Genomic DNA, 13,993 nt, shown 5'->3' on the forward strand with positions numbered 1-13,993 from the left:
TTTTTTAAATCATGAAAAAACAAGCAATAAATAGGCCTAATTCTTTGCAACTGTTCAAAATGTTCAAAATGTACATTTTGAACAGTTGAACTTTTAATGCAAACTAAAATATATAAAATACATGAAATATATATATATTTTTTAAACCAGATAAACCGGTAAACCCTCCCATCAAATCGCACCCCGTTTGTAGTCACTCTGTGATATCTCTGTGTTTCGGTAGTTGTTAACCCACAGGCTTCTGCTGAATCCAGTCCTTGTTTGTGGTAAACCCTTACACTCCTGTTCAAGTTTGCAATGGCTCTGTGAGTGTGGTTAGAATTTGGGTTAGTTTTACCTCACAGGTTCCTGTAGAAGGTGCTGCTGGCTCTATGCTTTGGGTTAGGTTTAGGGAAAGGGGAAGGGTTAGGCTGTGGCGGTGAACTCACAGTAGCACCTCTCGAGAGATACCCCGGCGGAGATGCCGTAGATGACGCAGAAACAGACGATGTGTCGCCGGTAGTTCTCCACGAAGCGCTTGAACTGCTGGACTTTCTGCTGGACAGGGTTCCTGCTGTAGCGCTCTCTCTGAGGCTTCACATACAGCTTAGCACCGGACAGGCCCGGCCTGGAGATCACACGTTCATACCAAGCATTTATAAACACAACAACACAACACAACAACACAACACAACACAACACAACACAACACAACGCAACACAACACAACACACAAAACAGTGAAGCAACATCACACCCACACCTTCTTCCGACATATAGACCAGCACAGGAATATCCAATGTACTTTGAGCAAATCAAACACTACACAATGCAACAAGGTGAGGGGTTCTGGTGTATCAGGTTATGGTGAGGGGTTCTGGTGTATCAGGTTACGGTCAGGGTAGCGTGTGGATCTGGTGAATCAGGTTGTGGTGAGGGGAGCTGGTGTATCGTGGGGTGTATTACGGCTACAGTAAAGGATCTAAAATGATGGCGAACTCAGCTCCGCTGTAAACCACAGAGTGAGATTTCCTCCTGCAGACGTGAGCTCACTTTCCCAATGCTCTCACAGCACCTGTGTGCAAAGCCCTTAATTACACTCTCAGCACCACACAGCACAGAAGGAGCCCTGCATGACAACACAAACACTAATTCCTGTTTAACTGCGTGAAAACACCAACACTAATACACGTATTACTGCGTAACAACACCAACACTAATACACGTATTACTGCATGACAACAGCAACACAAATACACGTATTACTGCGTAACAACACCAACACTAATACACGTATTATTGCGTGACAACACTAACACTAATACACGTATTACTGCGTAACAACACCAACACTAATACACGTATTACTGCGTGAAAACACCAACACTAATACACGTATTACTGCGTGAAAACACCAACGCTAATACACGTATGACTGCGTGACAACACCAACACTAATACACGTATTACTGCGTGAGTGTACTAGGCATCAGCATTCAGAAGGTTACACCAGAGCAGAGAGGAAAACCCTTATTAACAACATAAACAGTAATTATTACATCAGGGTGCTGTATGTTGCCCCATAGCAGAGAGGAAACCCTTATGATCTGGCCAGTCACACTTCATTAACCTGAGAATGAGACTTCACTCCGTCACAAGAAACCAATCCCTGCCTTTTCCACGCCTTACACATAGAACTGGGCCAATCCCTGCCTTACACATAGAACTGGGCCAATCCCTGCCGTTACTCCGCCTTACATATAGAATTGGGCCAATCCCTACCTTTTCCCCAGCCGTTTGCGGAGTTCCGAACCATCTACAGGTTTGCTGAGGAAATCTGTCTCTCCTTCAGCTGACGAGCTTTTAAAATACATAGAGGCAACATTTAATTCTCAGTTTCCCACTGTATTGGAGAACGAGATTTAGATTAGTGCATCTGAAGAAGACAGAATTAATGGGTGTGAGGAAGGTAAGGGGACCCTAACGCACCCGTTCTTCTGTGGGCTGATGAAAGACACCCTGTGCTGCCGGCTCATCCTGCTCTTACCCTCCATCTCCATTCCTGCAGTAATAACACATCTGTCACGTTAACGACACATATATCACACCAGTTAGATTAATAATGAATCAGTCACATTAATAACGCACCAGTCACATTAACAACACATATATCACACACCAGTCACATTAATAACGCATCAGTCACATTAACAACACATATATCTCACACCAGTCACATTAATAACACGTCAGTCACATTAATAACACACCAGTCACATTAAAAACACATATATCACACACCAGTCACATTAATAACGGATCAGTCACGTTAATACCGTGTCACATTAATAACGTATTAGTCGCATTAATAACGTGTCACATAAAAAACGCATGTATTCTACAAAATGTCACATTATCATAGCAATCATTCAGCTGCTCTTTGCCTTTAATGTTGAGCTGTGCGAACTGCAGCTCCTTCTCGTGGCCTTTGAGGAGGAGGTGAAAGTCCTCCCAGGTGATTTGCTCTTTGGCATCAAACCCGGCAGCTTGGAGCATGGCCTCAATGACCTCCTGAGCCTGGCTCTTCGACAGGCAGCCGCTGGAGATCTCCGTGAAGGACCTGAGGAACACAGTGACACATGGCAGTGCTAGCTGGTTAATCAGCGCTACGCCTAGGAGGGACACATGGCAGTGCTAGCTGGCTAAACAGCGCTACGCCTGAGAGGGACACATGGCCGTGCTCTCTGGCTTAACAGCGCTACAGGGACACATGGCCGTGCTAGCTGGCTAATCAGCACTACCTCTGGAAGGGACACATTGCCGTGCTAGCTGGCTAATCAGCGCTACGCCTGGGAGGGACACATGGCAGTGCTAGCTGGCTAAACAGCGCTACAGGGACACATGGCCGTGCTAGCTTGCTAAACAGCGCTACGCCTGGGGAGGACACATAGCAACATCTGGCAAGTAAACATATTCTGCAAAACCCAAATCACATCTGATTGTGAGTAACAGCAGCTTTTCCAGTGGTTATTTCAGACACTGGAACTCTGAGACGGACAGACAGACAGAAGACTGCAGTGGTTGCAAACCTCAACAATGTGGAGAATTCCTCTCTGGATAGGAAGCCGTTTCCATCGATGTCATGCATGGCAAACAGAAGCCTGGACTTCTCCTCTGGTGTACCTGCATCCATTCACATTCAAACAGCATGCAATTAAGCAACATACAATAGATATGCACATCCCACAGCATGCAATTAACCAGAATACAAAAGACATGCACATTAACACAGAATGCAATTAACCAGAATAAAATAGATATGCACATCCCACAGCATGCAATTAACCAGAATACAATAAATATGCACATCCCACAGCATGCAATTAACCAGAATACAAAAGATATGCACATTAACACAAAATGCAATTGACCAGAATACAATAAATATCCACATTCACATTTACCTAGCATCCTACCGGAATATACTGGCAGTATTTGGATACGGACAGCACCAAGCTAATCATTGGAAAAGGTAAGTTGACATGCACAGGCTGAAAATCTTATAACATTTTGTACTAAGCTTAAGAGCTATATTGCCATTTAGTGTTATCATTACTCTTTGAACATTTGTAGAAATGAACCACTATTCCTAATCTTTCCCCCTGTAGGACTCCAAACATTCAGAAATGAACTGCGTTCTGTGTTGCATCTCGGCCACTCTGTAATACAGGCTGAGGGTCCGTCTGGACTGACTGACCCTTCATGAAGATGGCGATGACGTCCAGGAACTCCTGCATGGACAGGTATCCGTTGCCGTCCTTGTCGGCCAGCGTGAACATGGACTGGACGAAGAGGGAGCTGGGCTTGAGGCCCAGGGCGCTGGCGAACTCCTGCCCTGAGAGCTCACACTGCAGCGCCTCCCTGGTCCTGCGGCTGGACACGCCTCTCAGGTCCCCCGCATCGCTCCTGTCTATGTCCAGCACCTGAGCACAGGAGGAGAAGCTGAGCAGGAGGAACAACTCCAGGAGTGTGTGTGTGTGTGTGTGCGTGTGCGCGCAGTCATGTATCAGTGTGTGTGTGTGTGTGTGTGTGTTTGTGTTTTAGTGTGGGTATTTATGCATGTATGTGTGTTTTGAGTGTGCATTTCTGTATGTGTAAGTGTGTGTGTGTGATTGAGTGTGATATTGTGCATGTATGTGTGTTTGTGTGTGTGCATGTGTGTGTGAGTGTGTGTGCATGTGTTTGTGTGAGTGTGTGTGTGTGTGTGTGTGTGTGTGTGTGTGTGTGTGTGTGTGTTACCTTGGCAAATGCATGCCTGAAGAAGACCTCCACTATCTGGGCTCTCTGAGTCCTGGTCACTGCCTCCTTCAGCAGCTCCTTCTCCCGCACGCTCCTCACACTCACACGCTGCTCCTGCTTGCCCAGCTCAGAGCGCAGGACACCCAGGAACGCAGACCGTCGCGCCTCATCCTCAAACAGCAACACCTGAGAGGACAGAACACACACTCAGAGGAAGAGGAACACTTAGGAGGAGAAGGAACACTCAGGAGGAGAAGGATCCCTCAGGAGGAGTAAGAACATTCAGGAGAGCAGGAACACTTAGGAGGAGAAGGAACACTCAGGAGGAGAAGGAGGAACAGGATCCCTTAGGAGGAGAAGGAACACTAAGGAGGAGCAGGATCCCTCAGGAGGAGTAAGAACATTCAGGAGAGCAGGAACACTCAGGAGGAGGAACAGGAACACTCAGGAGGAGCAGGAACACTCAGGAGGAGTAAGAACATTCAGGAGAGCAGGAACACTTAGGAGGAGGAGGGGGAGCAGGAACACTCAGGAAAGCAGGAACATTCAGGAGGAACAGGAACACTCAGGAGGAGGAACAGGAACATTCAGGTGAGCAGGAACTCTCAGGAGGAACAGGAACATTCAGGAGGAACAGGAACACTCAGGAGGAGGAACAGGAACATTCAGGTGAGCAGGAACTCTCAGGAGGAACAGGAACATTCAGGAGGAACAGGAACACTCAGGAGGAGGAACAGGAACATTCAGGTGAGCAGGAACTCTCAGGAGGAACAGGAACATTCAGGAGGAACAGGAACACTCAGGAGGAGGAACAGGAACACTCAGGAGGAGCAGGAACATTCAGGTGGAGCAGAAACATTCAGGAGGAACAGAAACAGGAGCATTCAGGAGGAACAGAAACAGGAACATTCAGGAGGAGTTGGAGCTCTCAGGAGGAGCAGGAACACTCAGGAGAAACAGGAACATTCAGGAGGAGTAGGAGAAACAGGAACACTCAGGAGGAACAGGAACATTCAGGAGGAGGAGGAACACTCAGGAGGAGGAGGAACAGGATGAGCAGGAACACTCAGGATGAACAGGAACATTCAGGAGGAGGCAGCATGCAGTGAAAGCACAGCTAGTATCTCGACAGCTTGAGCTACTCACCAAATCGTACTCCTTGGGCACCTTTAGCAGGAGTGCCCTCTGTTGGCGGTCGCTGGACAGCAGGATGGTCAGCTGGTTCTGGGAGCCCAGGCTGAGGGAGCGCAGTAGGCCGCCCATGGGGTCACACACCTGAAGACCCAGCTTCTCATCCACCTCCACGGACACGGGCAGAGGGGACTCATTGGGGCCCTGCCACTCCCACGCTGCACAGGGGGAGAGGACAAGGAGAGGAAGAGCAGGGAGGAGAGACAGGTTTGGGTTAGGTAGGTAATGCAAAACTCGCTATCCAAGTATACGTACAACTACTTCTTTCACAGTTGCCTCTCTGCAGCCTTGTCTCTCTAACACCCAAACAGACCTGTAACCCCAGCCTTGTCTCTGTAACACCCAAACAGACCTGTAACCCCAGCCTTGTCTCCCTGACACCCAAACAGACCTGTAACCCCAGCCTTGTCTCCCTAACACCCAAACAGACCTGTAACCCCAGCCTTGTCTCTCTGACACCCAAACAGACCTGTAATCCCAGCCTTGTCTCCCTAACACCCAAACAGACCTGTAACCCCAGCCTTGTCTCTCTGACACCCAAACAGACCTGTAACCCCAGCCTTGTCTCTCTGACACCCAAACATGCCTGTAACCCCAGCCTTGTCTCCCTAACACCCAAACAGACCTGTAACCCCAGCCTTGTCTCTCTAACACCCAAACAGACCTGTAACCCCAGCCTTGTCTCCCTGACACCCAAACAGACCTGTAACCCCAGCCTTGTCTCTCTAACACCCAAACAGACCTGTAACCCCAGCCTTGTCTCCCTAACACCCAAACAGACCTGTAACCCCAGCTGAAGGCTCTTTGTCCTTCCTGGTCGACTTGGAGCCTTGCTGAAACTTCTTGAACCTCTTGAACCTGTAGTTACGGAAGAAGGCCACTGTGTAAGCCACCAGGAAGCTCACTAGATACACAAGGGAGGGAGGAGAGCACATTAACTGCAGGTTCTGGTCTGTGGAACAGATGAAAGACTTTACAATGTCATTATTGATTGATTGAATCATGATGATCATTGATGATCATTATTCCAGTGAAACGGACAATCGGACAGACACGGGCTAAACTGACCTACGGGGAAGAGGAAGAGAACGATGACTAAGATACCGAAGCCGGCTTTGCTGCCGTTGTCAAAGAAGTCCATGGAGGAGGCCGGAGGGCAGGGGGGCAGATCTGAGGCTTTCAGCTGCCCGGGCTGAGGACAGGGGTCACCTGCCACACACACACGCGCACACACACACACACGCAAGCACGCACACAAGTCCAACCATGCTCCATTACAACATCAATTAAGGCTTAGTGAGGACTCTGATTCCAGGTCCAGGCTCATAATTTCATTGAAGGCTAGAGCATTATGATGAAGATGTGTGTGTGTGTGCGTGCGTGCGTGCGTGCAGTTGCGCCTGAGTGTATGTGTTTTTGAGTGTTTACCATTCTTCCAGAAGAAAACGTCTTTCTGAATGTCCCCAAATTCCGCACTTGTCACAGCGATGATGACATCATGGTAAGTGGTGTTACGGATGGACAAAATCTCCTCTTCTGTGAACAATCTTGGAAATACCACATTATAATAGCACAATTTATACTTATATCTCAATATGATGTATTATAAAATAACATTCACCATAATATTTGAATAGTTTCTCCATGTGAAAAACCACTAAAGACCAGTGCTGAGCTCTGATTGGTCAGTTTGTAAGGAGCTCAACTCTGATTGGTCAGTCTGTAAGCAGCGGTTCTGCTCTTACTTGTTCTGCTTGTTCTCAAACCAGAACCGATCTCCGTTCCTGATTCGTTGGAACTGATCGGAGATAAGGGCGCTGAACACGGGCCCGGGTCCGTCCACAGACTCCAGCAGACCTCCAGGAAACAGCTCTAGTCTGGAGACGTCGTTACCGTAGAGGTCAGACAGCTCCCGAAACAACTGGCAAAGCACAGGAGATTAGTATTAGCACAGGTTTATTAGCCATCACGCTCTCAGTGTACACAGTTTAAACACAGGGTCTTCTTTGCTCTACGCTTTCACAGACAAGCAGTGTAGACCACAGGAGAAAACTGCATCTAGGAAAAATCTTGACCACACCCACACACACACACACACACACACACACACAAACAAACACACATGCACACACACACACAAACACACACACACACACACACACACACACACTTAGCACACCTTTAGAAGAGCCTTGGTAGTTATCCCTGTTCTGATGCTCATGTAATCCTACCTGTGGATGACCTAAGACAGGTATGACTTTAAAACGCAGGTTTGATGCTACCTGTGGGTGGCTCTGGTTAAGCTGAGGGTTGATGTCAGCCCAGGTGTCCAGCGGCGGAAGGTTGAGAGCTTCTCTGACCTCACTGTAACTGGGCAGGCCAAAGTCCCGGCCTCGCTGAATCGTCATGGCGACCGCATCCGAACGGGAGAAACGTAATGGACCATACATGTAATCTGACCAACATAACAGAAAAGATGGGAGGAGGAGAGGAGTGGAGAGGACTCATTTAGCTACTGCAGAGGTTCAGCTCAATACCAGGTCAGTTCAATAAGTACAGCATGGCTGAGATATACAGTACCAGTCAAAAGTTTGGACACACCTTCTCATTTTTGGAGAAGTTTTTTCTTTACTTTTATTATTTTTTAGGTGGTAGATAACACTTTTTTTGTTTAGTACATCATCCGACATGTGTTCTTTCGTAGTTTAAAAGTCTTCAGTATTTATCTACAATGTAGAAAATAATAAAAGTAAAGAAAACACTTCTCCCAAAATGTAAGGTGTGTCCAAACTTTTGACTGGTACTGTAGAAAGAGCTATGATCAATGTGGTGTTACAGCCAGCAGAGGAAGGGCGGCACAGACCTCTGAGGTCCTCCACTATGATGTTGTCCTCCCTCTCTGCAAGCTGGGAGGACATGCCTAGAATCAGCTCGTCCACATCCTCAGCCGTCCGCAGGTTGGGGTTCTGCGGAGACAGTGGTACAGGGGTCAGAGGAGTTGTTTAGTAATCGGAAGGTTGCTAGTTTGTTTCCCCGCTCCTCCTTACCAAGTGTGTAAGGGACCTAGAGCAAGACACTGAACCCCTAAATCTGCTCCTGATGTATAAATGCAATTTCCTTGTAAGTCTCTTTGGATAAAAGCGTCTGCTAAATGACTAAATCTAATGCAACACAGCAGCATCTCAGACAGGACAGACAGGACGGTTAACCTCTCACCTCTAACCAGACTTAGCGCCAGGATATGGTGAACCTCTCATCTCTAACCAGACTTAGTGCCAGGAGATGGTGAACCTCTCATCTCTAACCAGACTTAGTGCCAGGAGATGGTGAACCTCTCATCTCTAACCAGACTTAGTGCCAGGAGATGGTGAACCTCTCATCTCTAACCAGACTTAGTGCCAGGAGATGGTGAATGGGGGATCACCTCTGATAAGACTTAGTGCCAGGAGACGGTGAACCTCTCACCTCTAACAAGACTTAGTGCCAGGAGACGGTGAATGGGGGATCATCTCTGATACAGCACAGACACAAACACACACACACACACAATCTCACACACACAGTCTCACACATCTCTGATAAGACTTACGTGTCGGTTCCAGAAGCTGTTGCATAGGCGCATGGCTGGAGAGGTGCTGCCATCACTGCTGACCACCTCCCTATAGTGGCAGCTCCTGTTCCTGGAGTCACACACACATGTACAACAGCTCTTCACCAAAACTACACACACTCTATCTTATATTAATAATAATAATAATAATAATAATAGTGAATTTATTGTATTTATATAGTACACTTTAACAAACAGAGAAGTCTCAATGTGCATATGATGAGCTTATCAAGTATTGTAAATAATAATATCATGCAAGGAAATTGCAGATATTGCATATTAGGACCAGTACACAATCACAGAGAGAGAAAAGGTAGATAGATAGAGAGAGAGAGAGAGAGAGAGAGAGAGAGAGAGAGAGACTGATAGGTGGAGGAGATACAATACAGAAAATAAGATTTAAAAGCTGTTATGATCCTTTAGTACCTCATATAAACACCAGAGGGCGCCATAGTTAGCCCAAATCTGATTGCTGCAGCCGCAAACTCTGGGTAGATTCCAGGATCTACAGAGTTTTTGTAACCTGAGGGACATTATTTCACAGTCAGTGGAAATACGCTACAGACAACACACTGGTTGCAATGTGAACAAGCACGAAAGATTAACACACATTTAGTGCGCTAGAGCCAAACACATTCATGAGGAGCAACACACCACTGGAGAAAACACACATGTCAAAACAAACATGTCATGTTCTAATGTTTCCCAATCTTCTCTATCCCCTAATGGGGAATATGCAGAGCCCTGTGACCGCAGGTGTCTAGTCAGCAGCTCTGTGCCCCCAGCAACTCAACCCACACACACACACACACACACACACACACACACACCCTGCTGACGCACCTGCAGCGCTTCAAGAGCCCTAACCAGACCACAAGAGCCACTGTGGTTAGCAGCGCATATCCATCTCACTGCTCCATCTCTCACGCTCTCACCACACACACACACACACACACACACACACACACACACACACACACCCCAGCCACCATGGTTAGCAGTCCATATCCATCTCACTGCACCATCTCTGCCTCTCTCACACTCTCACCACACACACACACACACACACACAACCGAGCCACCATGGTTAGCAGTCCATATCCATCTCACTGCACCATCTCTCCCTCTCTCACACTCTCACCACACACACACAGACACACACACACACACACACACAAACACACACACACACACACACCCGAGCCACCATGGTTAGCAGTCCATATCCATCTCGTTGATCCATCTCTCCCTCTCTCACTTCACACACACACACACACACCATGTCTCCCCCTCTAAACCACACAAGCACACAAACATGTACACATACACACACACAGACACAAAACACACACTGCACGCACACACTATGAAAAAAACCATACGCAGATACATTACCTTGGTAAGGAGGCAGAGACTTCCCCAGATAGCTGGGCAGCCATTCATGAAATGCAACATTCTGAGGAAAGAAGAGTATCAGTTATGAGCTTAGTATGCAGAATCAAGCACACACACACACACACACACACACAACTCCCTCCTGACCCCTAGTGTGTGTGCTTCAGAAACCCACATGGATCATGCAACGTGTAATTAACACGAATCAGAGGGGAAGAAACTGACCAGCATGAGAGAGTCCTCACCTGGGCCCACAAACACACACACACACACACACACACACACACACACACACACACACACACACACACACACACACACACACACACAGTCACACACACATACACACACACACACACACACAGCCTCACACACACAGTCACACACACATTCTCACACACACACACAGTCTCACACACAGTCACACACACAGTCTCACACACACACACTCACACTCACAGACATACACACACACACAAACACACACACAGTCTTACACACACACACACACACACGCGCACAGTCTTACACACACACACACACCTCACACTCACCTGCAGGGTGGCGATGAGCCTCTTCCTGGCGCCCTGGAAGAGCTGCTCGTCAGACCAGGCTGGGTGGACATGGTGCAGCTGGGAGGCCAGGTAGTTATGGTAACGAAACCACACCACCCCCTCAGCCAGCGTAAACGCATTCTCATTGGCCCAGGCATTCCCCAGCTCTACACACACACACACACACATCACTGGAATCATTCTACACAGGAACTCTACACAAACAGACACTACACCTTCCATAGGGCTCATCAGGGAAAGACACGTTGGTCTCTGGTTGATTCTAGAACAATGACCTCATTTTTGCCCAATTCTTCCGGGGCAAAGATGACCCACTAATCTCAGTTTCAACACCTGCTGAAGTTGGCAATTAGCCCATCTGTGAGGGTGTCTGCTGACCACATATGTCCAACAGCTCCGCCCAACACCACGGGCTGACAGGGAAGGAGTGTGTATCGTTGTGGGCACGTGCACGTCAGCAGCTTAGGCTGATTTTCACACACACACAGCGTCTGCCATGTGAAGGAGGCCTGGTTTCTCCTCGGCTGAGGTTAAGCAATGCTGGGGGCCCATGTGGGCAGACTACACCACGCAGCACAAAGGCCAGCTGTGCTGACAGAAGCAGCCGCATAATGGAGGGATTAGGAGAGAACAATCATGCACTGAAGCGTTTATCCTACAGAGGTGAGGACACAAACACGGGCACAGCCCTGCCAGCCCTCAGGTAGGGAATGGACAGTGGTGTAGTGGTCCCTGGAGAAGTGGGTAAACTCTTATTTTTTTTGAGCAGCCAATACAGCACAGGATAAACGCCCTGTTTTGAGAGAGGGTATACGCAATGCTGACCGAAAAATAATTGGTTATACTCCGTATACCTGCGTATACCCTGGACTACACCACTGTCAGGTAGGGAATGGAGTAGAGTAACATTAGTCTGGTGGGGACTGGTTGTAAGTCTGCAAAACAACATGCAATGCACCTACAACGCAAGGTACTATCCTCCTGCTACGTTATTATTATTAAATGCAATATAACCAATCTGTGTTTTTGTTCCTGTTAATAGTCAAAACTCTCTAAAAGTATTCATTATATCAACTGTAACATACCGTACACTGTGTTCTAGAACATCACTGCTACTGTTGCATCCTTAGTTAGTTACCATAGAGACCCTCCGGGCCGTGCTCGCTGGTGGAGGGGTTCGGAGCACACCACATGAGGTTCACTCCTCCGCTCTTTCTGGGAAGGTTCCACTCCGACCCGCACGCCAGGAGCCCCAGAGAGAAGCTCCTGAGTGTGTCCGCCCCGGAGCTGGATGAGCCATACACAGAGCTGCCATCTATCCATGAGGAGACGTGGTTCACCTGTACACACACACACACACACACACACACACACACACACACACACATAAACATGGCTTTCACGTCTTTCCACGAGACTGCAAGGTTCATCTGTGCACACAAGGTGAAAAGTACCTGTGTGTGGGGTAGTTGAATGTGAGGGTAGTTGGGTGAGTGAGCGTGGGGTAGTTGGATACCTGGGTGCGGGGGTTGTTGGGGCTCTTGCCCGTGTCGTGATCCCAGTGTCCCCTCTGGAAGCGGAGCATGGGAGCAGGGGTGGCGTTCCATCTGAAGACGGGGTCCCCCTCCGGGATGGGGATGTGCATGAACTCAGGGGGGCAACCGGGCTGGCGGGACTCCAAGACCTCAGACACAACATGGTAGCCTGGACCAGTAGGGCGAGAGGACCCAGGGGAACACAACACAAGAGAACTTTATTTAGGGAGCGCCGTTTGACATGATTTACTGATTTAATGACGTTTAATGATTTACTTCTCATAAATGCACCTGGCTTTACATAAATCCTTTTTTGCAAAGAAAGGATGAAAATTAGTCTGGTGGGGACTGGTTGTAAGTCTGCAAAACAACATGCAATGCACCTACAACGCAAGGTACTATCCTCCTGCCACGTGGTTAACGCACAGGGATACTCTAGTCTAATTTAGAAGAGGGATCTTTTGAAATATAGCCGTTATTTTGCTGCAAAATAACGGCTTTATTTCAAAAGGTCCCTCTTCTAAACTAGACTAGAGTATTCCTGTGCGTTAACCACAATTTAACTGTATGTAAGGGCTCTGAGTCTGACCGAAGGAACGATTTTACACTGCAAGTGAACTAACATGAAGCAACACTTCTCTTTCATCTGAGTATGTAATAAGTTGAGCCAGATTCAACATTTTTACTTGATGATGAACGTTAAAGTGCATCAGAGCTTACGGTGTTGGCAAAACTAGCTCAGGAACACAGCAGAAGGTAGAAGATGGCCCGAAACACTTTAAAGAAACTCTTTGATTTGGACATATTAGTTAGTGTTTTTCATATTCACTGACCAAAGAAGAGCGAGAGAACGGTCTGGTTCCGGGATGACGGCAGCCCCGACGGGCCCCTCATGGCGATATTGCTGACCCGACGTGGGTTGGGCAGCTGCGGCTCTCCGCGCGCCTGGTAGACACCGTCAGAGTACCGCGCGGGCAGAAGGCGCATCATCGGCTCACCTGCGCGTGCAACACGTTGTTTATTTGAAGGCGTCAGAGGAAAAATAAGACTAAAGAGAACAATGTAGTGCATCAGCTTACCTGCAGCTCCACGGCTATGAGAAGCTAAGTTATTGTACCAGCCGTCGTACCGTTGGATTTCCCAGCCAACATTTGACTCAGAATCTAAATTAAATTAAACATATTTTGTCAGATTAATTACATGAGAACAAGTTGCCATTTTTGAAAACCAGGTGAATGCAGGTGAACTTCTGGTAAATGCAGTGTAAAGAGTAGTTTTCAATCCTTTTTTGCCTTAAATCGCATGAATGAAATTATATGAACGTACTGGAACAGAGGGTCGCCACTGCCAATAGGAGCACAATGCTGCAGATCGTCCTGCGTAAATCCATGGTTGCGTCCATGGGAGCA

The 13,993-nt window shown here is 47.7% G+C and overlaps 1 protein-coding gene across 1 annotated transcript in view; it reads right to left on the bottom strand.

Annotated features, from left to right (window-relative positions):
* duox (dual oxidase) overlaps positions 1–13,974 on the bottom strand; it is a gene marked incomplete at both ends in the record, with an annotated part of 21,052 nt that extends 7,078 nt beyond the window's left edge. The window contains 22 exons of the mRNA XM_080847563.1: positions 429–607; positions 2,027–2,058; positions 2,392–2,599; positions 3,069–3,162; positions 3,737–3,962; positions 4,279–4,464; positions 5,425–5,627; positions 6,251–6,373; positions 6,538–6,678; positions 6,898–7,016; positions 7,215–7,390; positions 7,752–7,924; positions 8,333–8,435; positions 9,059–9,149; positions 9,506–9,602; positions 10,475–10,535; positions 11,029–11,195; positions 12,188–12,389; positions 12,566–12,753; positions 13,418–13,582; positions 13,664–13,747; positions 13,911–13,974. Of these exons, the coding sequence (XP_080703689.1) occupies positions 429–607; positions 2,027–2,058; positions 2,392–2,599; positions 3,069–3,162; positions 3,737–3,962; positions 4,279–4,464; positions 5,425–5,627; positions 6,251–6,373; positions 6,538–6,678; positions 6,898–7,016; positions 7,215–7,390; positions 7,752–7,924; positions 8,333–8,435; positions 9,059–9,149; positions 9,506–9,602; positions 10,475–10,535; positions 11,029–11,195; positions 12,188–12,389; positions 12,566–12,753; positions 13,418–13,582; positions 13,664–13,747; positions 13,911–13,974 (3,082 nt within the window). The remainder of the gene's footprint in view (positions 1–428; positions 608–2,026; positions 2,059–2,391; positions 2,600–3,068; positions 3,163–3,736; positions 3,963–4,278; positions 4,465–5,424; positions 5,628–6,250; positions 6,374–6,537; positions 6,679–6,897; positions 7,017–7,214; positions 7,391–7,751; positions 7,925–8,332; positions 8,436–9,058; positions 9,150–9,505; positions 9,603–10,474; positions 10,536–11,028; positions 11,196–12,187; positions 12,390–12,565; positions 12,754–13,417; positions 13,583–13,663; positions 13,748–13,910) is intronic.
* Positions 13,975–13,993: the final 19 nt, after the last annotated feature.

The sequence above is a fragment of the Sprattus sprattus genome, assembly GCF_963457725.1.
Source record: "Sprattus sprattus genome assembly, chromosome: 11".
Classification (NCBI taxonomy): Eukaryota; Metazoa; Chordata; class Actinopteri; order Clupeiformes; family Clupeidae; genus Sprattus; species Sprattus sprattus.